The sequence below is a fragment of the Aquila chrysaetos genome, chromosome 9, assembly GCF_900496995.4.
Source record: "Aquila chrysaetos chrysaetos chromosome 9, bAquChr1.4, whole genome shotgun sequence".
In the NCBI taxonomy this organism is placed as follows: Eukaryota; Metazoa; Chordata; class Aves; order Accipitriformes; family Accipitridae; genus Aquila; species Aquila chrysaetos.
Genome location: NC_044012.1, coordinates 32,713,636 through 32,741,205, shown reverse-complemented (window position 1 = coordinate 32,741,205; position 27,570 = coordinate 32,713,636). Strand labels below are relative to the sequence as shown.

Here is a 27,570-nt window from a genome sequence, read left to right as displayed (position 1 = left end):
ACGAGGCGGGACGGGGCTGTCTCGGGCAGGACGGGCACCAGGCAGCTCACCTTTGGGATGCCATGCCGCACGGACCGTCCCCACTGCCCACTGGTGACAGCCTCCCCGGCATGGGAGTCAAAGTCCTTTGGCAGCACCTGCTGTAGGGGACACAAAAGCTGGTGCGCGAAAATGTTGGCTGGTCCATATCTGGGGAGTCAGCTTTGTTATCTGCAGATGAGCGTCAAGCCATGGCCACGCGTTTGTATAGCTGGAGGTAGCACCTGGAAATGCACAGGATGAACACGTTGCACATCCGTAGTGAGCGGACGCGGGACCACTGGGCTTTTGCTAGCCCTGCACTGGTGACTTCTGCATGCGCGTCCCTTGTCCACGCGTCTGTGCCGTCCCTCCCTCGGGGGCTCACTACTGCCTGGGCTGGAGCTCCATGTGGAGCTGGGCTGGCCATTGCACGGCAGTCAAAGATTTTGGGCAGGTGAAACCATACTGCCGGGCTTTCAGCACGCAAGTCCGGTCCCGAGGACTGATACTCAGAGGGTTTACCCTGGGCAGGGGGCCATGGTGGTGTTAGGATCCCTCTTGACCCTTTGGGCAGGACCGGTGCTCTCTGCTCCCATATGGCTCCCCGTGGGCTTTCCTTCTCACCATCCTCTGCCTCTTCCGCAGGAGAAAGAAAGGAATGCCAAGAGAAAGAAGAAAAAAGGCACCGCCGTTCAAAACGAAGAAGCTGCCTTCCCTCCGGCAGCTGAGGACGAGGAGATGGAGGTGTCGGGGACAAGTGGCAATGAGGAGGAGATGGCCGAGGAGGCGGAAGGTGAGGCGGCGGGGGGCTGCGGTGGGGGGATGCACTCAGCTCTCTTGGCTTTGCTGTGCAGTTGCAGCAGAGGCACCGCGCACGGCCTCTCCGGGGCTGCAAATGTCAGCGCTTGCAGGGGGTCATGTCTGTCACCCCAAAGCCACACTGAGGTGACGGCATCCTGCAGCACGAGATGCTCATGGCATTTTGGATGCCTCTAGATTTCATGCTTGAGAGGAGTGCCCTGGATCACCGCCCTCCTCCCGTGTCTGTCTGGAGGGATGTTTATTTTGGGAAGGTCGTGCAATGCAGGAGCTCTGGTGGCTGCCAGGCGCCTACGGGGATCCCGGGGGGCATGGGGAGGCTTACAGGAGCCTCCGTGGCCCAGGGGCTCCTCAGCCCCCACATCGAGGCTGCACATAAAGGGCTTACCTGGAACTTGGAGCGGTCCCAGCGGCTTCTTCTCGCCCAGGAGGAGAGCAAGCCCTTTGGTTTCCAGTTTCCATCAGCGCACGCTCCCTAGAGCACCCAGCTTACTGGGGCCTGGCACACTTACATGCTCTTGTAAACCACTTTTCATGGTGTTTTCCCCCTTCAGGGGGTCCCTGCGTGCTTGGCGGGGTTAGATAGCCACCGCTGCAGGCTCTGGAGGAGCTTAGCATGCGCTCAAGGAGGGATAACCCACTAAGGTTTGAATGTGCCCATTCCTGTCCCGTCAGGGCATCACTGCCACTGCTGCCCCAGGCAGTGGAGCCCATGCTGCCAGCAAAGGCAAAGGAAGCCGCGGTCTCCCACTGGCGAGGCTGGTGTACCTTGGTGGGTCTTTTCCTCCTCCTTTCCCTTTTAAGGCAGTGTTTTCCTCCCTCCCAGCCATACCAAAGAAAGGAAACAACTTGCAAGTGACAATTTTCAGCTATTTATCGCTTAGAAAGCACGGCAGCGAGTTTGGAGAAAATGTGCGTAATTTTCCAACAATAGGCCCATTTGACTTCTGTCAAAGTAATTTAATAACTTAACCAGCACTGCTGGCACCACGCTGGTTCCTGGCCTTAGCACCCAGGCTAATGGGACTTGAAAATGGGAAATCTTTTCAAATCATCATTGCAAGTGACTCATTACAAGGCAGATTCCAGGTAAATCTTTGTGCGAGGTGATACGTGACTCAGAGGCATAAAGTAAAAGGTAGTTATTGCTCTTTGTAAGAGTGCCTAAGAGGAAACAATGGCTTTTTGAGATTAGAGATGGATCTCTTGACATGCTCCCGAGCCTTAACACTCCAAGCCTCATCTCTTGTTCTGCTGCTGGGGTGGGCTACGGAGCTGAAGAAAGGTGTAAGCAGGCGGGATGAAATGTCAGGACTAGAGAAGTGCCAGGGTGGTGTTATGCACGAGATGGCCCCTGGCTCTGGGGTGACATTTGGGGATGCTCAGGCAATAGCTTGGTGTTGAGGGGCCATGTGGCCAGCCAGGGACGGGGGGAAGGAGAGGGACTTGGCATGGGGATTATGGTGTAGACCATGGATTCAGCATCTGGAGGGAGTGCGCAGGAGCCTAGAGCTTGGTTGAGCCTGGGACAAGCCACGGTTGGATGGCTCGGCACGACATTCAGAGTAGCATCAAGTGGCAGTCAGGGAGGGTTTGGCCAAAAGTGCTATAAACCTTGTCCCTGTGTGGGTGACATGACCCCTCATTGCTTGATTGCAAGTGAGTAAAGGTTGGAGAAGGCTGAGATTCCTGATGAGTGTGGCGCATTTTCCTGCCAAGGAAGGATGGATGTGCTCCAGCGTACAGCTCTTGGGACACAGTACCTCTGTGTACTCATCTCGCAAGCGTTTGAAAGCTGTCTGTGCTGCTATGGAGAGCGACAAGTCTAGGGATGCACATGAAGAAGCCTTTGGGCATGAGCGTAAGAGCCCTGCCTGGTGGGGACGTGCTGAGATGGGACCGTGGAAGTCTCCTGGTGCTCCTGGCCCTGGCTGCGTTTGTCCGGCAAAGGCCTGGAGGGAATGATCCTCTCCCCAGCCATAGAAACAATCTCTCGACAGCACCTTCATCTGCACCGGTGCATGGACGCTCATGCTTCCAGCTCACCTCAAGCTGGTGGCAGATTTGAGAGTGATCCTTTCCATGTAATAATTAACCTGTCCCGCAGCACTGGCAGCGCTTTCCTTTCACCGACCCTGACCTCCTTTCTTCTGCCACTGGCGGCTTAAATAACAACAAACACACGCAGTGTTTTGGTATGGTCCCCAGCTGCCCCGGGGGTGGCAGAGCCAGGGACACAGGCGACGTAAGTCAGCAAGCAGGGTGCCAGCGAGGTGCCTGGTCCTGGCGGAGCAGAGCTGGTCCAGAGCCATGGGTGCAAGGGCAAGGAGGGAGCAGGTCCAGTCCTATAGATCGAACCAGCAGCCAGGGTTTTCCCCAAAAATCCAGCTTCCCAGTCACTCAGTCTCCAGGCTTTTGGGCATGTGGTTTTGCGTTTGGGTGGGGGTTAACAACAGTTGTCGTGCTGGGCAAGCAAAGAGGCCCCCAGAGCATCCCTTTGCTTAGTAGGCTCTGGATCTGGGGATCCCGGTGCAGCTCTCCCAGCCCCGGGATCATCTCCCCCTCGGAGGAACGAGGGCGTTCTCCTCCCAAGGGAGGGGGTGGAGGCAGCGATATGGGAAGCGAGAATCTCGGGCTGATCCTTATTTTTATTTCTTCCCTTTTCTCAGCTGCAGTAAATAACAGCTCCGACACAGAGAGCATTCCCTCGCCGAGGCCCGAAGCGAAAGAAGGAGGCGAAAACGGGGCCAAGGCAACACCCGGGCCAGGAGGTGACTCCGGCGCAGAACCAGCAGTCAAGTTGGAAGAGGCTCCAACACCCCCCGACGCTCCCCCCGCTCCCCCCGCCAACCCCGCTCCTGCTGCCAGCCCTCCTCCGGAGGCAGCTCCCGAGCCGCCAAGCAGTGAGGAGAAGGTGCAGGAGGACCTGGTGGTGGACGTGGTGAAAACGGAGGAGCCGGAGGAGAAGGTGAGTGAAGAGCCCTGCAAGAGCGAGGTGAAGAAGGAGGAGAGCGAAGACAGCCAGGAGAAGGACAAGGGGAATGACAAGAAGGCGGAAAGCGGCATCAGCAGCGGAGGGACAGTGGGGACAGAGGGGACGCCCAAGGCTGAGAAGAAGGAGAGCCATAAAGGCAGTAAAGGCCCTGGGGTGAACCCCGACAGCGACTCCAGCGCGACCTGCAGCGCGGATGAGATGGATGAGCAGGATGCTGTGGACAAGAGCAGGTAGGAGCGGGGACGGAGGTGGGCAAGCGCACAGCCCAAGGGCCAGACGAGCATCTCCATTGCATGCCGCAGTGCCCACGTGTGCCCTGCTGTGTCCCCACGTAGCTGTGAGCCTTTGGCCATCGCTTGCCAAGGGGCCATGACACAACGGGCAGTGCGATGTCCCAACGTACGGGTGCTACTGGGCAATGGCCGTGAGCAGGTGTTGGGTGCAGAGCCACTGTGTCTGCTGGTGGCAGCCCATCTGGGTGACGCAATGGAGCGGGACGTGCCCTTGGGAACAGCAGAGTTGTGCAGAGGCGCAGGCTGGAGTGCCAGCATCCAGGGTTGGGAACGGTTTCTGTCTGAGTCGGCGCTGGCAGGAGAGAAGTCACTTCAGGGACCTGTTCCCAGTGCAGAGAGGAGGCGAGTTGCTCCCTTGGCGGAGATGCTGCTTGGATCTGTAGGGGTGAATTATCCTTCCTGGCCATAAAGGGAGGAGAACAGTGTGGGCTGTGTGAGGTTTCCCGGGGCCATGCCACCGGGTCTTCACCTGAGCTGCTGCAGTCCCAAGCCCTCCACTCGCCCCTGGGGCTGGCAGCTGAGGGCACCTCTGACCCTTCATGGATGGCTCTTGGAACAGGGAGGGGAAACACTGGCGTCCTTGGAGAAACATCCTGCTCCCCTCCTGGCTTTTCCCACAGAGCCCTCCCCACCCAAGAGCCTCACAAATGGGGAGGAGGTTTCCTGGTTTTTAAAGAATACGTATGAATACATGCGTCTTTGTAGCGCTGATTTTTCTAATGGCTCCTGCTTCCATCCACGCTGGCTCCTGGGCCAGGTGGGACTCCTGAGTCCACCGTGCCATCGTACGTAGAGACAGCAGTCCCTCCCTGCTTCGGAGCTGGGCTGGGACTGGAGGCTGGCGTCCTGCATCCTGCATCCCTCCTGTGGGCTTGCAGGGGGCAGTTTGGCAGCAAGATGGGTGCTACCAGGCTGGGCGGGCTGCATGCAGCGCTGTGGACGGGGCTATTTAAAAAAACCAACCAAGCAAAGCAACAGGACAAGGCAGTAGGGAGCCATCATGTGTCTCCACCACTCTTAATGGCCTCCACACTTTCCCTGTGGTGGATGCAGGAGCCAGTGGGCGAGCGCTGCTCATGTGGGAGCATCTTCCGCGCTGCCCGGCTGCCCCAGGGGAGCAGCCCCTCTTGCTGCCAAGCAGCTGGAAGCGGCGCTGACGATGCCGAGGGGTGCGGATGCTGCTGGCCCCGGCCCCGTGGCAGGGCTGAGGCCTCTTGGCTGCGGTGCTCCTCTCCGGCGGTGGATGGAGTCCAGCACCACCCCTCCCCACCCTCTCCTCCTTCCCAGACGGGAGAAAACCTCCCAGCAAGGGAGAGTGAGGCCAGCGGGGCTGCACTCCTCAAGTTTAATGTTAACCCAACCAAAAACAGGACAGCAGTGGCTTGTACTGACTTCCCAGCAGCAAAGGAGCGAGTCGTCTTGGGAGTGACTTTTGCATCCCCAGCTCCTCGCTGAGTCAGCGCCTATCTCGCTTGTCAAACAGTTACCAGCTTCCAGGAATATTAAACATTAAACAGGCATCCCGCAGCTCCCGGGCCGCTCCTGTTATCCGGTGCGGCAGTGAAGCGCGGGTGATAAGCAGAGCCTGCCGGCACGGGAAAGCTGCAGTCGACGCCGGTGCCTGGCGCTGCCCAGCCTGGGAGCCCCAGGAGCACCCACGGGATCGGTCCACAGCCGGTTTGGAGGTTTCAGCACCGTCATGTTCCCAGCGGGCTTCCCCAGTGTAGCTTCGCTCCCTTGCATTTCCCACCGGCCAAGGGCTGCTCGCTCGCAGGCGGTTACCGCAGCCCCGCTGCTGCAGCGTGACTCGCGATGAGCAGGACGAGGCTGCCGAGATGCCGCGTGAGCCGCCCCATCACCGCATCACCCGATGCTCGCCCGCCCACCCAGCGCCGGCGGGGCGTGGGTGCTCTTCCCTGCGCTTGTAAAAGCACCAAGCCATCCGCGGCATCTCCCAGAAGGGGACGGAGGATGGCTGGGATGTCCCTGCGGTGAGAGGGAAGGGGTGCAGGGTTGGCGTGAGACGTAGGGGCAGCCTTTTTTGGGTCCTCCTGCAGTTCACACTAGCCAAGACAAGTCCGGGATAAGGAGGCGCAGCCTTTACTCATCAAAGCTGAAGAAGGCAGCTAATTGTCTGTGGTTCCATGCAGTGTGCACTGCAAGAGGGCTGCTGCTAGTGCTGCCAGTACTGCAGCTCAGTGGGAGGTCGCGCCAGATTGGGGACGCATGAGGGAGGCCATGAACAGTCAGTCACCCACTGCAGAGCTGCAGCATGGAGAGGAGACATCTGCCTGTAAGCATTGCACCGAGCCACCCCTGCGCTGTGCGTCCCCATCGCTGGCTCAGCCGTAGGTGCGAGGGCTGTGCCGGGCCAGCACCGCGTTGATGCCGTAGCCCTGGCTTGGGGGAGCGCATTGGGGAAATCTGGTAGCCATCACCTTTGCACAGTCACTGTGTGTGCAAGGAATTGTGTTTGGCTGGGTCACGTGCAGTGTGTTGGCTCATCTGGCAATGAAACTGGTCCCCGTCTCTGGTGGAAGGTGAAGGAGTTTGGGGAACACAGTGTCCTGGTCACCCCCAAAACTTTGTGCCTGGGAGGGGATATTTCCACACTGCCGAGGCTCAGCTGTGTCCATGCTGACCCCTTCCTGCTCCAACCCTTTTCCCATCCCTCCCAACGCCATCACCCATGTTTAGGAACTGGTGGTTGGGTTTGGGAGGCCCCGGGTTGGCAGCGCCTGGATACGAGATGCTGAGGGTTGTTCATCTGATGACTTCCAGAGTAAAGCACCCAACAGCCTTGTGTCCTGCGCAAGGTCTGCTGGGAGGGACGTAATAAATTACGCAGTTTACGTATTGATGAATTTAATACTGACTCTGGCTTCCTAAGTGTCAGGATCCTGGAGGGCTTTAGGAAACCTGAGGATCTTAAGGGTGCTTAAAGGGTCCTTAAGGGTGCTTAAATGCATCTCTTGCAAGCACCACGAGTGCACGGGGTGGCCGCTGGAGCGGTTGCTCTGCCAGGGGCTGCCAGGGCTGGCAGGACCCCGCTTGCTGATCAAGCTTGCCAGTTTCTGGAAAATCAGACTGTTTAGCTAAATGTCCCTCAAGAATCGCTGGTGAGGAGGAGAGCGGTGCTGAGCGCAACCGCGGCTGCTGAGATCTGCCCCGCGCCACTAGCAGTGACAGTGACATGGAGCTGGGCCAGCGCTGCCAGGTTGGTCACCTCCTGGTGAGCACCAGGACCCGTCTCAGTGCAGGGGTGACGTGTTACCGGCCTGGCAGCGCTGGCATCGGGGGTGAAGTGGCAGGAGAGGAACTCTTTGCCGGCACCGGGAGCCGAGCTGGCTGGCAGCCTGCGCTGGCTGCCCTGCCTCCCAGATGAGGGTTGCCCAGAAAAAAATTGCCGTTTTTCAAAAATAATAAGAGATTGGCTTCTTTTGGGTAAAATCAGAGCCCAAAGGGCCGGGGGATTGCAGCCAGGGCTGCAGAGCGTGCTGTGAACATGGGCCTTCCCCAGCTCGGCAGCCCCAGAAGAGCGGTGCTGCAGCTCAGCGTGGTGTCAAGGTCTCGGGAGCAAGTGCTGGGTGCCCTTGTCCCCAGCCATATGTCTCAGCAGACTTTGGGGCGTTGCACCCTTCCGGGAGCCCCGCGTCCCCCACAGCATGGCTTCACAACACCCATGTGGCTACGCAGGCAAGACAACGTTACACTTATTTGGGGAGCAGCTCAGATTTGCTGCCTCTCGCCTGGTCTCCCCTGGGTGCCTAACCAGAGCACCCCGGTCGCAATCCAGAGGTGGGTCCCCTTCCTCTCCGATGCTGGGCACTGCGCAGAGCAAGGGCTGGGGCAGTCCCAGCACCGTGATGAGTTTATTCCCCGCACATGGCCCCGCCACGCTTGTTTATTCATCCAAGGGTGAGCATGGAATGACCTTGAAATTTATAGGCTGAAGAGAGCAGTGAAATAACAGCTAAAATAAACAAATCAAGCTGTAAAGCTTGGAAACTATGAACTGGCTTCAACAAATTGGAGTCGGGAGGGAGAGAAGGTGGAGATGGCCTGGAGAGACGTGGTCCCCGGGGTCTCGGCATGAGCTCAGGAGCTGGACACACTGAGGGCTTGACCCATGGGCTTTGTGTGCCTCCATCCCCACCCCATTTCGGTGGCACCATGGAGACGCCCACCTCTCACCATTTGCACAGGGGCTCAGCGCGGCCATCTGAGTCTCTACCAGGCAACTCAAAACAGCCAAGGGGAAGAGCGGGTGGTGAGGGTGCAGAGCTGCACAGCTGCTGGGCTGAACACCAAATCCCATCCAAATCCAGCCTCTCATCTTTCAAGCGATCTGAGCACCCTGGCCACGTGCACGTTGGGGCTTGCCCAGGCTTTAGCACCTTGATAAAAGACACTCCTCGCGGAGGGGCATGAGGCTGATCCCAAGCGCCAGGCGAGCACCACGTGTGAGCTCCAGAGAGTAGCGTGATGCCCGAATGAAATCTGAACTTGTCACCCTGCTCCGTAGCTCCCAGCTCTGGGCTCCAGTTCTCCCTTGGGTTTATTCTGGACAACAGCAGATTTGCTAGAAATGGTTAGCATAGGGGATGAGGGAAAGAGGGCTCGAGAGGTTGTTGAGCGAGACGTAATGGTCTCATTTGAGCACAGAGCCCTGTGGGGGTTGTCTTTGGAAAGCAGGAGCTGAATCCCATCCTGCTCTCCGCCTCCCCTCGGCCTCGTCATCCCGTAGCAAAGCTGCCCTAGTTGCTAGCTGGGCATTGCTGGGCTGGGTTGTGTTCCCCTCTGAGCCTACCCTCGTAGACCAGAATGACCCAGGGGCACCTGCAGCCCACCAAGGTCGAAGTTGAGACACCTCCCCAGCGGCTGCGGGTCCCCTGTGCTTTGGGCAGCGTGGCCGATTTTCCTGCTGAGCAACCTCCTGTCAGACAAGCATCCTTGTGGTGGATGCTGAGATCTTTGGAGTGGTAGTTGCCATCTAAACAGGTTTGGGGCCGGGGCAGCAGCTTGCAGGGCTGGAAGCCCGAGTGCACAATGTATTCAAGAGCCCGGATTCCCAGCAGTGAGCAGTGGTCCAGCACGCTCCTCTCTGATGAAGAGGATGTCCTCTAGGCTCAGCAGCATAAAACACGACCTGCAGGGCATGGGGGACCGATGAGACATGGAGCTTGTCCATGGCGTTGCCCAGTTGACATGCGTGTTTTGTGTCCAGGTTGCTGTCCCCCCGGCCCAGCCTGCTCAACACCACCAGCGATGCCAGGCTGAACTCCTCGCCGCAGAAGCCTCTGGACCTGAAACAGCTGAAGCAGCGTGCTGCTGCCATCCCTCCCATCGTGAGTACCCCACCAGCAAGGGACGGGACTGGGAGCACGGCGGCCACTTATGCCTCGTGCATGCTTTTCCATCAGGCTGCATCTCCTGCGTGGCGTGCATCGGGGTTGCAAGGATGTGCTTATCCCTGCGGATGACCGAGCTCATGATCTGCAGAGATCTGTGCCTGAGCGGTGCGAGCCCCCCAGCAGGCAAGGTGCTCTCTGTGCAGAGCGTGCTCTCAGCTGGTGGAGCAGCTCTGCCAGCAGCGTTTGGATGTCCCTTGAGCTCTTTTATCAGAAAGTCGTGGGAGGTCTGGACAGAAAAAGCTTCTCGTTGCCACATGACTGCTGCCTCCCGTTGCTTTAAAAAGCGAGTGTGCACCTTCCCAGCCCTGCGCTTCTCTTCATGTCATGTGCTTGAAGCATTTATGCTCTTCCTCATTGAGAAGGTCTGCTTGGTCCCCCTTTTTGGCTATCCAGTAGCCACGTACTGAAAGAACATGTATTCTCCGAGGCTGATGGTTCCTCCTGGTGCAGTGGCTTGGGCTGTGACAGAAAGCACCCCGGTAACTCCAGGGTCGACGCCAGAGGAGCAGCAGTGCAGGGTGGGCAGGGAGGAAATCCCTGCTTTTGGGTTTTGAGTACTTAGGGAAGACCCGTTCCTGATGCTCTTCCAGTTTCCCATGTTACAGCTTAAGATGTGGCTGCTGTAATGTAACTTCTGGCAAAAGCTACAAGCACTTAACTGTAGATTAGAGGTTTTAAACAAGGGAAGTCTGAGGGCTCTCCTATAGTATCACCAGCACAGAGCTGATACTCTTTGTTGTGGGCTTTTTTAATCTCCTGTGGCTGGTGAGCTTTGGAGCCCTGTTTGGGCTGGTAAGACTTGTAGTGATAGTGTGGGGCAGGTGCTTCTCATAACACCTTGATGTCTCCAAGACTGTTGCGGATGTCAACAGCACATGACAAGTGTCACCAACTCTTATTGCTTTGCAGATTTCTGAAGGTTTCTCGGAGGGGATCCTGCAGAGTGGAAGTGTGAAGCCTCAGGTGCCTCCCCATGCCTTGGCCCTCTACCAGCAGCAGATCACAAAAGCCCACGAGTCTGCCCGCGAGGACATGCCCCCGAGCAAGCTATCGCAGTCCCAGCAGCAGCAGGCTGAGAAGGAGCAGCAGCAGCCAAGCAGCAGTCCCAGGGGAAAGAGCAGGAGCCCTGCTGTTGGTGACAAGGAAGGTAGGGCATGTGCGTGTGTCGGTGCATGTTTATCCGCACAGAAATGCCTGGTGTGTGCAGCTGTACGCAGCCAGCAGCTTTCCTCCTCTTAGGTGAAAGCTTGCTTCAACCCTTGAAAGCTCTTTAATAGCATCTTGAAGCAGGACGAGAGAGGCATGGCTAATTTCCCATGTTCATTAGACAGTACATCATGTCTCATTGAGCCTACAGCAAACACCGGGCCAGTGTCGAGCGCTGAGGAGGTGAAGATTGCCTTTATTAGCGTCTCTGCCATTCACTTGAGAGCAAAGGGGCCTGGAGGCATGCCAGGGCTCCGGGTACAATGGCTCTTTTCTACCTTGCTGGCTTTCTATAAAGAATGCTTTTAATGCTCAGCGGGGACCATTATTTCATTTAAAATCAATGCTAATACTGTGACTCGGAGTCCAAAGGTTCCTGTAAAGATTCCCAGTGCTTTCTCCCCGGAATAGCTCTGATGTGGTTTGGCTGCCTAATGAGCAATTCAGAGTTTCCCACCGTAGAGCATCTAAAGCATTATTAGCTTGAGCACCTGGGGATCAAGGTTAAGGAGAGACGGGAAGTCCTGATAAGACCATCCTCTAAATGTGTTTTTAATCTGAGTGTCAGAGTCTGTTCCAGTTCAGAGTCTGTGTCCCTGCCCCTCGGTAGCCAGCCTGCGGTTCAGTTGCCTGTGAAGATGAGACGCTGTCACCAGTGGCACAATCAGAGGAGCAGGGAAGTTGAGCTGGGTGGGTGCAATGTCCCCCAGTGCTGGATCCTGCACAGGGATGGGTGCAGCTGCAAAAATTACCTGCTTATGCATGGAGATGGAAGGTGGATAAGACTGCACTGACAAGGCAGATCTGCACTGGACCTGGGCTGTGATCTTTGCTGGAAAATTGCTCGACTAGTTCACCCTCTGGCAGCCAGGATCTTAGCAGCCTGCTCTGCAGTGTCCAGGCCCAAATATTTATTCTTCAAGCTGTCACGTCCCTCTGGACAGAACGATGTGCTTGCAAGAAGAGTTGGTTGCTGGCACTTGGCCAAATTTTCTTTAAACAATAAATAGTGCTGTGTGTGCATCGCACCTCCAGAATGTTTTGCGTATAAGCAAAGAAGGTGACTGCTCACCTTGAAAGAAAGGGAGTTCCCCCTGAGTCGTGGTGTTGCCACCCGTGAAGTCCCATCTCCACCTGATCTCGTCCTGCTGTGCTCATGTTTTCTGCCCAAGCGGAACAGTTCCCCTCCAGCTCTTCCCCGACAGCGGCAGGTAATCAGGTTTGATCTCCTCCTCCGCTGTAATCCTGTGCGGATCTGGTCTTGCACAGCTCAGCTTCCTGGTGAGCTGGGTGGCACGGTCAGCGCTCAAACCCAGAGCTCTGCATCGCCGACATCCCAGTGCTGCAGCTCCAGCTTCCTCCTGGCCACGGAAGGATGAGGAGATGAGGCAGATTTGTGTGTTACGTAAAAGGCAGGGTTTAGGGGTTAGATTAACCATGCCATTCTGCAACCTGTTGGCGCCATTATTAAATGCAAAGGTCTGATACTCAGGTGGATTTTTTTATGGCTTTGTTCTCTGCAAAGCACTAATGATACGAAGCAATTTATTCTCTCTTCTCACACCTGTAGCGCTCTGAATCTTCCATGTTAATGAAGCTAATTAGGTGTCCCTGTACACCTGCAAACATCTCAGCAGGTCTTGGGCTCCAGCTGTGTGATCTCTAAACCCTGTGTAGCTGTGCATGCTTGCTGGCTACCACCATGGGTCTGGGTTGCACATGGACCTTAGGGAATTATAGGCTGGTCTTCTCTGTTCGTGATGGGAATGCATCTCCCATTTGAAAACTGGCAGGTTTGTGATGAGTCACCTCGAGGGGAGAAATCAAGTCCCCCAAAGCCCTGATTTCAGTATGGGTATGGACTCAGGCGGCAGCTCAGTGCTGTGGATCAGGGGTTAGAGGGGAGATAGCCAGATAGTCCTGGCAAATGGGTGTACGTCCCTTCCCTCCCCTGCTCTCCGAGGCGTGCCGGTGAAGTGGCAAGCATCCACACTGCAGACATTGTGCTGCCACACCACGTCTACATGGGCCTCGCTGTAAACGGGAGAGTCCAGCACAGCCTGCAGAGCCTTCAGGAGAGCAGCTCTGTGCCACCTCCTAGGAAGGAGCCAGCTCTGCCGGAGCAGGTACTCCCGTTCCTCCCCTGCTCGATAAGAGAGCTTGAACTCTTGCAACTGCTCCAGAGATCAACATCCTTCACACCGCTCTGGATCTGCTTCAAAGCCAAGTCTTGCACACATCCTGGCCGAGGCGTTGGCTGCATTGCAGCTGCTGGCTGGGGCCGTACCGGCTTGGAGGGCGGCCAGCCGAGCCGTACCTTCCTGAGCACTGCCCTCCCCTCCCCTGCCTTCCAAGACGAGCAGCTAATCACGGGGCCAGGCAGAGGCAGGCAGCCCTGCCTGGATCTCACCGACAGGCAGACGGATCCCTTTTCCCATTGCCGAGTCGCCGTCGGGCATATCTTTGGTTATCACTCGGCGGTTTGAAAGCCAGCGGTATGTTTTGTGTTGATTTAGTTGTGTTTCATTTGGCCTTTGTAGGCAATGGGGAGCCAAGAGCATTAATTTGGATGACGGATCATATAAACTCTGACTCCTTCACTCCCATTCCAGGGGCTTGATAAACGGTAATAGGAACTCTCTCTTCCCTGCGTAAGTGCTATTTTATCAAAAGCTGGCTGAGTTATAGCCACCCTCTAATGTGGGGGCAATTAGGAACTGGCCACATTTCACAGGCTGGAGAGGCACACAGGGGAGGGGACGGCTCCCGCAGGGAGGGGAGGAGGATGGGGCTCTCCAAGAGCCATCCAGGGTGCACGTAGCCTTGGCTGACAGTGCCTTGTCATCAGAGAGCATCTCCAGCCGGGACATCCCAGCACCGTTCACCCCCACCTGAGCAGAGCTGAGTGGGACTGAGCTGAAGGGGAAGAAAGTCGGGGAGCACGGATGTGCCAGGGACTCTCTGCTGGTCTGGAGGATGTGTCTGGATTCCCCCCGTACTGGCAGGACAAAGAGATCCTCTCTGAGGTCCAGTGTGGGGAGAGAAGAGGCTGCAGCCAAGGTCCAGCCCCGCCAGGCTACAGAGGTGTGAGTGCCTGGACATCTCTACGTGCCGATGATGGATTTCTTCTCTCACTGAATGGGACAAGAATAATCTTCCAGCTTCTGAGTACACTGAGCATTAATAACGATAATGCAGTAAAGCCTCATGAAATTGGGCCTCTGATAATCTACTTGCCCTATTATTAGGCTTAGCAGGATTCAGGCATCTATTTTTATCAAAATTTTATGGTTAAAGGCTGGGTTCATTTGTGATTGCTATTGTTTACTGCCCATTTTCTAATTTCTGGTCAGTGCGGACGTTACGCAGGTGGGTCTGGGGAAGAAGGGCAGTGCAAAATTAAGTCTTCATCGATTACAAGCAAATCCTACCAAACCTGCCTCTAATCCATCCAGAAAAGGCGGCTGCCTCATCTGTCTGCTCAGCAAAGCATGAGGATGCAGTTGGGATAGAGCTGGTGCAGACGAAGCCCCTCTTTTCCCTGGCACCCTGCAGAGCATGGCAGTGTTCGGGCATCCCCTGCACGGCTCCTCCATCATTAAGTACTTCATGGCCTCCGATCAGCCTTTTTATAGCCAGGGTGAACCCAGCCTGGCATCCAGTATACCCTGAGCCAGATGATTTCAGGAAGCTTTCGTGCCCGCAGCCCCGGTGCCTTGCAGAGGACCAGGAAGCCACCCCGCTCCCCACAGAGGCATCTGGTCATCCTGCAGAGCCCGTCTGGATCTTCACTTGCCTTTGACAGTCTCGTACAGCGTTCTTGTTCCAGGTGTTTGGAGAACATCTGCATGTTATTCCGTTGCTGTCCTAAGAAGCTGATGCCATTATTTCTGGCTGCTTCTCGCAGCCTACAAATGGTCTCTAGCCAGCAGCCATCCTTTAAGAGCAGCTGAGCTGTCGCAATGGGGTGTGGGGATGAGCTTGTTCCCGGTATGCCGGCACGCGGTGGTCCCTGGCAGTGGCCTGGGGCTCCCCAGGCACCCCGTGCCCGGCTGCACACCACAGACCATGTTGTCACCAGTGAGCCGGTGCCTGCTGGATGTCCACCACGCGCCAGAGGGATGCCAACATTGGTGCCTCTTGGATTTAACCTCAATGAAGGGTTTGGCAGGATCCTCATGAGTCCCCCCAGCCCTGCTATGGTGGCTGATGCGGAGCTGTGGACACAGGCAGGAGCTGCCCAGGAGCGGTTTGCACATGGCCAAGCTCTGGCGAGGAGCTAGACCCTGCACTCGTCCCAGCGACCGGCTGCTGGGGTTAGCCGCTGCTCCGGCTGCATGCGGAACACCATCTCTCCTGGGCGGGCTGGGATGTCCATGGAGGTCCTGGCTGGCCGTGAGCACCAGCAGAGTCACCGACACGGACATCTGTCCTCCCCGCTGCACTTTAAGCATCTGAGTAAAATAAATGCTGTCAAATCCAGGCAGTGACACTGAGACTTTTTCTTTTTAGTTTGGTTGGGGAATTCAGCCCTCATCTTATGGCCAGCTTGGACTGAACTGAAGCCACTTCCCATGCAGGGAGCTGGCTCTGGCTTCCCTGCCCGTGCCTGCAGGGATCGCTCACCCATGGGGGCCACTGAGCAAGCTGGTTGCTTTCTGTTTTCCTTGCAGAAAAGTCTGTGCATTTCTCATCCATCGCAGAGGCTCAGAAGCTGAGCGCGGAGCCGACGGCTGCCTCATGCTGGCCCCCTGTCCTGTCCTACTCCCGGGATGTGATAAAAACCTCTCCCCAGGCGGAGCCCCACTTGTTTCAGTATAACCCACCAGGCAAGTAAAAGCCGCCGGCTACGTGGCATGTGCCCTCCGTCCTGACCCGAGCCTGAGCGCAGAGGCTGTGGTTGCAGCCAGTGTTGCAGGTCATGCTCTTAAGTCAATGCAGCTTTTTGGGGAGGGGGTAAGAGAGAGGGTTCGGCAGAAACCTGCTAGCACCTCGCTTTGGCCCGGCACGGAGCTCCCTCACTGCTAATGCAGTGGTCTGAGGGTGGCCAGGCGGGTCTCCCAGCTCTGGCCAGGGCAGGTTTAGGTGCATGGTTTGTCACAGAACAGTGTGGGTGCTCCCTACACAGCCCTCGGTGCAAAGTCAGGCAGGTTTTGTCCCTCACTGTACTGTCACTCTCCAGCTGGAGGGCAGACAAGTCGGGCGCAGAACATCCTCAGGCCGCGGAGGGGACACGGCCGTCATTTAAACTATTCCAGTCCTTTCCAAAACGATCGTGTGACTTGGATCCTAGTGCAGGCTTACAGCCGGCCAGTTCACTGCATCTAGCCCCTGCTCCCTCCCTTGCCCTTTTTCTCTCCGATAGCTGCAGCTGCTCTGCCTTCCCTCGGTCTTGCTAACGCTCGTGTTTTCTGCACAGGACACCCCATCCCACTAAACCTGCATGACAGCTCTCGTGCAGGGCTGCAGAGACTAGCGAGCATCTCCAACCCTCCTCCCCTCATCTCCTCCACCAAGCACCCCTCTGTGCTGGAGAGACCCGTTGGATCCATTTCCCAGGTAGGGTGTCGGGTGTGAGCGGTGGAGACACCTCGCAGGGATCAGCAGCCTCTCCCTGACCTCTCCTCTCGCACCGCAGGGCATGCCCATCCAGCTCCACACACCCTACAGCTCCGAGCATGCCAAAGTCCCCGTTGGCTCCATCACCATGGGCCTGCCGCTGACCATGGATCCCAAGAAACTGGGTAAGAAATCGGGAGGCAAGTGATTTCTCACATGCTCCAAGAACAGTGGGGAGCGAGCTTGCCGGCAGCATAGGGAAAGGAGGAGCACAGAACACAGCAAGGGAGCAGAGAGACCTGCTAAGAGGATGAAAGGATTAGTCTGTCAGGAGAGCATAGACATAGGGAGCTATATTTGTGCAGTATAGGAAAGTAGCAACTCGGTCAGGGATGCATCCCAGCCTATAAATACCCTCTAGCTAATACTGTGATCGAAGGAAGGAAATATATTGCTGCTCCCCAGGCCGGTAGGATAAAGAGTAAATGGCCTGAAGTGAACAAAGAAAGTGTTTAGTCTGCAGATTTGGAAGCATTTCTTAACAGCAGGAGGGGTTGGAGCAGGACCGAGTCTGGGAAGGGGGGAGCCAGGCCCTATTTCCCCGATGTGCGTGGGTCCCATTATAAATTAGCACTGGGTTTTCAATGCCAGCCCCGTTCCTGGTGCAGGCAGCACCCAGCAGTGCTTTTGCCAGGGCGAGAACAATGATCTGGCTTTGCTCACCAGCGGTTGTGTGTTCTGTCAACCGCCGCAGCCTTGGTGAAGGCCATCCCAAAGCGGCGGGGACGGTGAAGGCGCCGAGGAGGTGCCAACCCGGGGCTGGCGGAGATGAAAGCCTCGAGGAGCCAAGGGCTGCGGCCCCGTGCCCTGCACCTACGCTGATACGTGATTAATGTTTTCCAGTGCCTTTTCCTGGAGTAAAGCAGGAACAACTTTCTCCTAGAAGCCAGGCCAGCCAGCCGGAAAGTCTGGTTCTGCAGCCGTCCCAGGAGGGCTCCATCCTGCGGGGTAAGGAGCCGGGGGCGGGAGGCGTGTGCCCCGGCTGCGGGAGGGGAGCGATGCTGGCACTGCCCAGCCTGGTGAACGCCGCGCTGGCTGCGGCTGCCCAGTGATTTCGGGTTTGATTTCTGGGTTTGTGCCCAGCCGAAGGGGTGTCTTCTCTCCTTCTGTCTGGCATTACCAGTGGGGTGGCAGATAGGTCTGTACAATGTCTGAACGTTTCTAGCCATCTCCCCAAATCAGGGCCTTGGGCGTTGATCCTGGTAGAGGTTTTGTGTTGGGAGGGGCACCCCAAAATCGGTTGGTTAAGACAAAGCAGGACCTGTTTAAATGCAATTGATTGGTTTTCAGGTTTTTCACTGTTGCTGCTGCAGCTGGGCAGGGACCACACTTCATTTAAATCTAGCCCTCCTATGTTTCTTTCCCCATTAGCTAGGCAGAAGAAAATAAATGCAAAGGTGTTGCTTTTAAGTGCAAATTCTGGTTCGTGAAACCCCCCAACTGAGGCAGTCGGATGCACGAGTGCAGTGGGCTGGCTCCAACCCAGCACAGATAACAAGCAAATGAACCCAAACAACCGCAAGCTGCATCTCGCCAGAGATCTGCTCTGATCACATCAGGAGAGGCTGAGACAGGCTGTGCTTTCTCTCAGGCCCATAAATCTGCCCAGCCCCTCCATGAAGGCAACAGGGAGCTGATAGCCTCAAAATACCCATTTTTTCTGCCTCCCAGCCCCAGGCTTGCAGGGCTGGGTCCCTCAGAGGGCGGGCTGGGAAGGGCTTTGCAAGCCACAGGATTTAACACTGACGTCTTTTGGAGGGCTTTCCCTCTAGTACCTCAGCTTGCTAGAGATTGAGTCGAATCCTGTGGTTAGTCAGTAGTCTTAGCCCCACAGGTTTTGTGCTGAACGGCAAATCCAGCCCCCAGCTCACCGGCTTTGTGTCCTACAGGTACTTCCCTCAGCTCTGCCTCGGGAGGAAGCATCACCAAGGGAACACCCACATCCAGACCCCCTCCGGAATCGCCCATCACCTACCGAGGGTCCATCACACATGTAGGTCCCTCGTCTCCAGCGGTTTTTGCTTCCTGGGTGCTGGTGGCTGCAGCTCGCGGTGCTGGACGCGGGGACTGGGGGTTTGCGGGGCGCACTGAGTGTGCGGCACAGGGCTGAGCAGCACGGGGCTGTGCAATGCTCCCATCCCATGGAGCTACTCGGAGAGGTCTGCGGCCAGAGCCTTTGCAAACAGCCTCCGCTCGGGATGGCACGAGCCCTGTCCCGTGTGCTGAGCCTGCAGAAGAGCAGAGCTCGACAAGCAGCGATGCAGAGCCTTACAGCATGTCTAAACCCCCCTTTGCTTCTCACAGCTGTCAGGAACAGAGGCGAAAGCAGCTTTAAATGGCCCTGGGAAAATAATCTTGCCAGTGCAATAAAGTGGAGCGGAGAGAAGGAGGAGATGGGTGGAGGGCCCTGGCCAGGCAGAGGAGAGGGGGAGGCTGCGAGGTGCATGTAAGGTAGCGAGGTCTCCTGCCAGGGCTGAACGTGCTGCACTGGGGGGGTCCTGCCCAAAGGCTCTCTTAAGCAGGAAGATACTTTGGCCTTAATCTCCACCATCCATCTTCAGAAGAGCAGCTGGCAAGCGGGCAATAGTTTTTTGCAGTGTGAGTTATTGCTCATCTGGTAACAGAGCGGAGAGCATTAAAAAAAAAAAAAGTGTTTCCCGTAGGGATTTTATCTGGCCATCATTTAGATATTTAAAGCCACTTGTGCTCAGATTTTTGCCTGCCTCCTTCAAGGAGGGTGACCATATTCCCTTTGACCGTGGGGACCTGAACCTGAATCCTGGCCCAGAGCAAAGGCTTAACTTGCCTGGTGCCCTGCATCCAACAGCTGCCAGGAGCAGATGCTCGGGGGCTGTAAATAACCCATCAGAGCAAATGCAGGCCCCATCCCCTCGCATGCCCCTGCAGCAGCTACGGGCAGCAATAGGTGGGCATGAAGGCTCTTGAGCACTACATGCCAGAGATCAGATGAGCAGTTTGCTGAGACAGTATTTTACATCCATCTAGATTGCTTTGTTTGGCTTGGGAATAAGGTACCAAGCCCAGACCCAGGGCATTACCTGCCTCTCCTGCTGGCCCAGCAGCCCGCATCCCTCTGCTCCTGTTGGGGAGAAGGAGCCCCCCCATTCCGGCAGCAGCTCCAGGTACCAGAGCTGACATTTGATTTCAGATTAGTCATCCAGTTTGCAGAAGGCAGATCTTGAATATATGCTCTCTGCTCTGAAGCCATCTGTCATCACTTGCTTTCAAATCCCCTCTGAGCACGTCTGCGGAAGGAAGATGACTTACCTGGGGCTGGGAGAGCCGGCTGGGAAAGCTGTTACGGGGTGTGAGGGCGAACGATCAGAGCATTGAACCCACGTGCCGGCACATCCCGGCAGCTGCGGTGGGGTTTTGGGGACTGCTGGTGCTCAGAAGGCTTGGTACAGAGCAGGGGCATCTCCAAGCTGGGGCGGGGAAATAGTCTGCACTGGCACAACCTGGAAGCACCAGCAAAGCCGGATGGGGCATCACTTCCCCGAGGCTTCCACGAGCATCAGTGCTGGGGGTTGGTGGGGTTAAATGAGCAGAGTAGGCAGGTGTCAATCAAGAGCTTTGCTCTGACAGCATCACTGTGCCTCCCCTGCGATGGGGTGGGGGACTGTCACCCCATGGTGGCTGTTCCCAGTTGGCACCGACAGGTTGCAATGGCAGAGGGGTGTTAATCACCAGCAGCATCTTCAAGGACATCCAGCTCTGGGTGTTTTGAAGAGGATTTGGAGGGGGACAGGTGGCTGTGAGCTATGTCCGTGTGTGCCTCCGGGGAAAGAGAGGTTTCGGTTCACACCAGTTTGTGTAAGGAGCCTGATGCTGTGTCTGTTGGAGAGCTAACCAGCAGCTTTCGCTCCCCGACCCGCTCCAGGACCGGTCTCATTGACGCCTGCCATCTCGCCCAGGCGTGCTGCCAGCCGCCAGCTCCCGCACGCGGGCAGCTCTCTGAAGGTCATGCTTGCTGCCAGCAGATGTGCCCTGGGCGGGCAGGACATCTCCGTGCCTCCTGTACCAGGCTGGGGAAATAGGCTGCAGGGAAAAAGCTTAATGCTCGAGCAGTCTGTGCCATCACCGAGGTGTCCACAGGGAGGCACCACCCTGTCCCCTCAAACCCGTGGGGTAGAAGCGAGCCAGGTAGCTTACTCTGAAACATGCAGGGCGAGAGAGTTGTGATTTTGGAGGTCTGCGCTGTCCTCACCCACTGCCTCTTCCCAGCAGCCTGGCACAGATCACGTACCTTTTTACCGCTCCTCGTTATCGTCCTCATCAATAATTAAGCTGCAAGTCCCTCGCTGTTGGCTGCGCCAGGAAGCGGAGGCCGGGCGCGCTCTCCCTCCACTCAGCCTCCCGCGGGGAACAGCCTGTCCCTGTGCGCGCGCTTGCTTAATTGCTTGTGACACTGTTAAATATGGATCTTGGTGGCTTTCCAAGGGCACCCCGGCAGAAGTGCTGTACAAAGGAACCATTACCAGGATAATCGGAGAAGACAGCCCCAGCAGAGCAGAGAAGGCGAGAGAGGATGCCATGCCCAAAGGACATGTCATCTACGAAGGGAAGAAAGGCCACGTGCTGTCCTACGAGGGTAAGTCGTAATCCTCTGCCTTTTTCGGGCAGGCGCCGGGGGTTTGTGCCGCTGTGGCTGGGAGTCGGGAGCTATTTGAGGAAAGGCTGACGAAGTGCAACAGGCCAGCCTCGCGTCTTTGCTTCCAGTGTCGTTTCTTTCCCTTCCCACCATGCCTGCCTACAGCCTGGATGGGTTTCCCTCTGTCCCGTGTAGTTATCTTGCCTTGGAGGCGGCTTTGCTGGTGGGCAGGGCCGCGATGAGGCTGTGGCCGTGGACAGTATCTCTGGTTTTGGTTGGATTTGGGGAGCAGGGGGCAGGAGAGGACCAGATGGGAAGGTATTGCCTTCACCCCTAGCACCCTGCGCAGGAGGGTGCTGTCTGAAAATGTTATGAGAGCTTCCCCAAGCTCTTGAGCCAAGGTGGGACTCAAGAACCTGCAAGATGGAGGCAAGTCAGGTAGTTTGGCATAAAGGTTTATTCGGACATCAGATTCCCACCTGCAACATCTTGGGCACCGTGCAGCTTTCCCAGCATGGGGCTGCCCTGCAGGAATCCTCCTGGGCCCAGCAGCACTGTGCCTCAGTATCTTGTGAGCTTTGCTACAGCATCTGTAGGTATTGGAGGGGGTGAAGCCATTCCTGCGTCCCGCAAGGAGCTTGTCCGGAGGGTGCATTGGCCTGTTGCCGGCTGCTGTCGCCTGGAGGTGCTGGGGACCCTGAGGCACATGCCCAGAGCCCCGTCTGGGCTGAGAAGCTGCCCCCAGCACAGACGGTGTCACTTGTTAACCGGGCTGACCCTGCCCGGCTGGCGAGCAGTGCAAAAAGAGTACAGCAAAGCAAAGCCGGGCGAGCAGCTGGGCTGCTCCCAAGGGGGCTCTGGAGAGACCCGAAAGCCATGTCGGAGCTCGCACCCCCGCTGCACGATAACGCGCTTCCTCAGTAAATGCCGACGGTGCCTCGCTGCGTTAGCGGTATCAGCAGGCAGTCACCAGCTGCTCCTGCCTCCTCTGCGCCTGCTCATCCGATCGCAGCACTGGCCATCAAAGCTGCTCTGTAAGTCCCGGTGGCTCCCATTAGAGATAAGCAGATGTTCCTCTCCAGTGAAGCTGGAAACAACTCCTCCATGCTCGCCTTTCGCCGTGCGCTGGGCCGGGCATCTCTGGCGTGGAGCCGGGCTCCTCCTCGCCCGCAGCTGGGGTTGGGAAGAGCCGAGTTACAGACATCACAGCCCCGCGTCCTCTTGAGGTGAAATACTGGTGTGTGCTCTGACCTGCACGGGGATGGCCGTCCTCATGTGTCACCTCTGTTCTCAGTTGAGTTTGGAGGTGACTAAGGAGCAGATCCCTGGGGCAGAGCATCCCTTTTAGTCTGCCTGGCAGCCCCGGTCCTGTAGTTAGTCATGTAGGCAGAGGGTGTCCAGCAGAAGTCCCTTTCCTCCTGCCCACAAGCGTAGGCAGCTGGTTTCGTCGCAGGCTGGTTGTTTCATCTGGGGCCGGAGGCAGAGAGTTTAGGTCAGGCCACAGGGGACAACTCGCAAGCTTCAGCTGATGCCACCTCTGTGTGTGCCCTGGGACCACAGGGACCTTTCAGGACCGGGCTCTGTGCCGTGCCTCTCGCCTGCCGTGTGGAAACCAACTTGTCCCATGCCTGCCCACGTTCGCTGTCAACTCTAGCCCAGATAAGTGTCACCATGGGAGACTTGTGTCTGGGTGCCCTTTGGGACAGTTGGCAGGGCTCAGACCAGGGAGGACGCAGGAAGCGTTTCAGGACTTGTTTGTGCAAGAAGCTATTTTAATCTCCTTTTCCCGGGCTTGGAGTCGAATGAGGTTGATCTCAAAAACGGTGCCACCAGGGGAGAGATGGGGAAGGCTCCCAGCAGCGAGGGCTGCCAGTGCCCAGAGCTGGGTTCCCGCTCCGGGCAGCGGAGAGCTGCAGACCAGACCCTTCCCCATTGCACGCACTCTTCACTGTCAGGCCAGCTCCGTGGCTCCAGCCTGAGCCCATCGCCTCTCGCCCTACCCCCCGTGGACGTGGATGAGGAATTAATTCCTTCCTCTCCACAGCAGCCTTTTACATGCTTGATAGCGTTTATCGCATCCTGAGTAATCTCGTCTGCTTCTGCAGCCTAGCCAGCCCTGCTGCCTCTCTCCTTCCCCCTGTACAGCCTGGCGAGGCTTCGCAGCCTGGAACGGAAGAGTTAAAAAAAAAAAAATTAAATAAGAAAACTGAAATTATTGGTGATTATGAATTTTGGCAAGCAGGAAAAAAATTGCAAATTCTTTAGTGTCATGAGGGTGCTTAAAATAAAAGAGCTGTAATGAGACGAGATCCTGTAGCATGTGCGAGCTGAATTGTGCTAGATTGGTTATTCTCATTCTGCATATGATTGCTGATGGCTTCTGCAAGGCAAGGGACGTGGGTTTGGAGTGATTTTCTTTCTGTTTAGTCTCTCTTCTCCCTCGTGCCCTCCCTCTGCTTCCCAGCGGTACAAAGGGTGCCCGGGACCGCGTCCCCTTCTGCAGAAGGGCTGTTGGCAACAGATGTGCCTTGATGACAGGGTGCAGGCACGTCGCCCCGCATCTGCCGCAAGGTGCTTGGCTGATTCTGAACATCACCCCCGGATTTCTCCTGTCAAATGAATCTGAAGTGAAGGCTCGGGGACAGATCCCCCTCTTGTTTCCCCATACGCAGCCCCAAACGCTTTCTGGATTGAGTGGGTGCTGATTGTGGAAACCAGTAGTGGGTGTGAAGTTGTAATAATCCCATTTTATTAATTACTGGTTTTGCTGAGGAGGACTTTTGTTCTCAATTGTCCATGATGGAATGAATGTTTTTAACTTCTCCTCCATTTTCTCTAATTGTGTAACTACCTTCTGTGCCCGTGAAGAGGAGGATCAGGGCACTGGCAATCCTTGGCAGGGATGGCCAGGCCAGGGACGATGGGCAGAGGCGTTTATCTCTCCAAGCCAACATCCCTGCTCAGAGCTCGTTACATAAACACAAAGCATTCGGCTGGCTCAGAAGCTGCCTGCTAAATTCACAGCTCGCCGCACATGATGGATGCCCATCGCCCAGGGTGGGCATGATGCTGCCTGGCACGGGCAGGGCTGTGCTTGCAGAGGGGTGGGGGCTGTAGCTCAGGACAGTTGTCCACTGTTCATTTGCAGAAGAGTCTGCTCCAGGTTCGGATGAGGACGTAGTTGGTGGTCTCCCATCATGTTAGTCCTTGCTCCATCAGTCTTGCGTGGGACTTTTCGCCGTCTCTCCCAGTTCTTGTGCGCGCTCACCGCTGTTTCAAAGGAATCATTCTCAGCTTTGCCTCTCCCCGCTTTGCCTTGATTTTCTCACCCAGGGAGTGTCTCGGCAAATGTTAAGGCTGGCCAAGATCCCAAACAGTAGGTGTCTAGCAAAAATCAAAACAAACGGGAAGAAAAATAAAAATCCCCAGACCCACAGGGCCAAGTTCAGTGGAACCGCAGCTGCTCACACCAGCGCCGTGCTGGCTCCGGGCTGTCCCGCTGCCTACATGATGGCCCCCACTGGGGAGGGAGGGAGGGAGCGGGACACGACAGGGCGGATGTTCCTACCCAAGCGGGAGGCACAGATCTGGAGTCTGAGGCAGGCAGGGAGGGGAGAAAACACCAGCTGAATTTCTTGGAAGCCAACCTCATGCGATGTTTCTGGCACTGCTGAGTGGTGGCTGATGCTGGGATGGGATCTGACCTTTCAGCAACGCACGCAAACAGCAGTAAACACCCTCCCTTGGCCGGTGCTGACTTTCCGTGCTCCTGATGGTGGTTCTCGGCGTTCCCTTCCCCAGGTGGAGTTGCTGCTTCTCAGTGTCCCAAAGAAGACAGCAGGAGCACAGGAGCTTCGCATGAGACCACAGGTACCAAGCGGACCTACGATATGATGGAGGGGAGGATCAGCCGAGGCTTATCAGCCCGTGATACCTTATCTGCCAGCATTGAAGGTGGGTCTGAGTGAAACCTTTCACCCATGCTTTGTTAGTATTGACCCGCAGAGACCCCATCTTGTCTCTTGTCTACATGATGGACCTTTTCATGCCCGTGTTTTGGCAGTGGTTAGCTGGTACCCTGCAGCACATCCCAACAGGACAGCATCTGACCAGCGTGGGAAAACAAGGGACACAAACTGCCTCATTTGCCTTTGGTTTCTGTCCAGTCCCAGACCAGCTTCAGGACTACAAAAAAAAGGAAGCACATTTTAAAAAAAGACAAATTAAGTAATTTAGAAATTGTTGATGGTTTTCCTTGTTGTCTGAGGAGTCCCTGGTAACACTGTCGTGTGTTCATTGTAAATGAACTCCTGTGTCACAACCCAACTTTCCCCCTTGCATCTGTTCTAGGTCTCATGGGTCGAGCGATCCCTCCAGACCGACACAGTCCCCATAACCTAAAGGAGCAGCATCACATGCGGGGCTCAATTACACAAGGTAAAGCTTCCAAGAGAAGATGGCCATGGCCAGAGGTAACGTGGGAAAGTATCTCACATGCATGGCCCCCTGTTGTTGTTGTCAGGCTAGGGCAGAAGGAAACAAGGGTGGACACATCAAGGTCCAGCTGCAGATCTCTGCAGCCTCGGCTATGTGCTCAGAGAGATTTTCAGTCTTGCTCAGCTTCTACCAACCTAAGCTCTCACCAAAGTCGGGTAGAATTTTCAGTGACTCGCATGAAGGCAGGTTGAAACTAGTGCAAAATGGGTCCAGAAATTGGTGGCAGATGTGAGGTGGTCCAGCTGCATTAGTGATATAGCTGCTCTGTGTGCTCAGTTGGGTACCAGTTACATGCATTAACTAGAGACCCCCTTGAACTGAGTATCCACACGGGGACTGGGAGTCCAGTGTCTGGCTTGGGAATCACCCTCTGCATCCATCATCTGCTTGGGGTTGCAGGAATACCTCGGTCCTACGTGGAGGCCCATGAGGACTACCTCAGAAGAGAAGCCAAACAGCTCAAGAGGGAAAACACTCCACCGAGGGACTTATCTGATGCCTACAAGGTCAGGTCTCACGAGGGCCTTACTCCCCTGAAAATGAAACCAGCCCATGAAGGCCTAGTGGCCACGGTGAAAGAAGCGGGAAGATCAATCCATGAGATTCCCCGGGAGGAGCTGAGGCGGACACCAGACATCTCTCTGACGAGACCTCTGAAGGAAGGCTCCATCACGCAGGTGAGCATGGGGCAAATAGCAGATGAGATTGGTCCTACTCAGGCTGCTGTCCTTGCACAGACCCTGGGAACCATTCCCAAGGTAAAAGGGGAGCAGAGAGGGCTTCAGGTTGCAAACACATCACTGGTTAGAATTGAGGCTCTGCTTGGGTACAGGTTGCCCTTCTCCATCCTTTGATGGGGCCCCTTCCAACACAAACTGTTCTATGATCTTTCCCAGTGGATAAATACAAAACCCAGGGAAGGGAGCTCAGCACCCCCTGGCACATTAAGAAAGCGATGTTCCATCCACATGTGTACACGGAAGGGGACGCATTTGGTTCTCGTTCAAGGCCAGAGTCAAGTCAGTGCCCTCGGCACTGCACATAATCTTGGTCTCCTCCCTTTATGGGCAAGTGTCAACCCAGCAAGGCCAGTAGTTAGGATGAAACGTGGCATGCTGTCTCCTGTTGGGCTCCAAATATTTAGAGGGTTCCCATGGCACCTCATAGTCCTACCTCATTTCACAGTGTGTGTAGGAGAGAGGCGTGATGGGCACAGCCAGCCTTCAGCAGTGACTCATCATCATCTTGTTGGAGCACAACAAGACATGCAAGATGGGCACTCCACCCTGCCCTGCACCGTGCAGAGCTATTATCTCTGCTTTGCCGATGGCTGTTGCTGTTTGACCAAGTAAACTGGTGTACTGACCCACTGAACAAGGAAGCACGAGTCCCATTGAAACTTGATGGGATGCGGTCGCTGCATCCCCTTCTGCTCTACACCCCTTTGACGTCTTCTCTGCCTTCTGTCCCCAGGGTACCCCACTGAAGTACGACAGCGGCTCTTCCTCCTCGAGTACCAAAAAGCATGACGTGCGGTCCATCATTGGCAGTCCCGGCAGGACTTTTCACTCTGTGCACTCACTGGACGTCATCCAAGATCCGAGGAATCTGGAGAGAGCTTATGAAGAAAGCCTGAAAAACAGGCCAAGCCCAGTGACAAACTCGGGTGGCTCCATTGCCAGAGGGGCTCCTGTGATAGTACCTGAGCCGGGCAAGCCCCACCAAAGTGCCCTCACCTACGAGGACCACCAGGCAGGGCACAGCACGGCATTCGGCAGCCACTTGCACAGAGGGTCTCCGGTCTCCACGCGGGAGTCCACGCCACGGCAGCACGAAGGTACTTGGCAAACCTTTTTTTTGATGCTAAGGTTCCTAGCAAGCTGAGCGGGCAAGGTGCGCGGGAGGTGGCTGCTGACCCCACCTGCCCAAGCCATTCCGAGCAGGTGCCTGTCGAACCCGTTCTCCCCAGCACCCCGCGCCCACTCTTGCCTGCGGCCACAGCTGACTCACGGCACTGGGTAGCTGCCAGGGACGGCTGGGGCTCAGCTCCCTTCCTGGGGGTGCTCACACAGTTGCAGCTAGGGCACCCCACGT

General features: G+C 56.3%; 1 protein-coding gene across 16 annotated transcripts in view; it reads left to right on the top strand.

Annotated features, from left to right (window-relative positions):
* NCOR2 (nuclear receptor corepressor 2) overlaps positions 1-27,570 on the top strand; it is a 260,683-nt gene that overhangs the window by 211,454 nt on the left and 21,659 nt on the right. For all 16 annotated transcript variants that reach the window (XM_030024273.2, XM_030024281.2, XM_030024280.2 and 13 more), the window contains exons 19-32: positions 667-814; positions 3,510-4,065; positions 9,356-9,476; positions 10,452-10,689; positions 15,422-15,577; positions 16,168-16,307; positions 16,387-16,492; positions 17,211-17,315; positions 18,257-18,360; positions 20,829-20,979; positions 24,781-24,933; positions 25,330-25,416; positions 25,876-26,153; positions 26,950-27,313. In XM_030024273.2, coding sequence (XP_029880133.1) covers positions 667-814; positions 3,510-4,065; positions 9,356-9,476; positions 10,452-10,689; positions 15,422-15,577; positions 16,168-16,307; positions 16,387-16,492; positions 17,211-17,315; positions 18,257-18,360; positions 20,829-20,979; positions 24,781-24,933; positions 25,330-25,416; positions 25,876-26,153; positions 26,950-27,313 — 2,707 coding nt within the window. The remainder of the gene's footprint in view (positions 1-666; positions 815-3,509; positions 4,066-9,355; positions 9,477-10,451; positions 10,690-15,421; positions 15,578-16,167; positions 16,308-16,386; positions 16,493-17,210; positions 17,316-18,256; positions 18,361-20,828; positions 20,980-24,780; positions 24,934-25,329; positions 25,417-25,875; positions 26,154-26,949; positions 27,314-27,570) is intronic.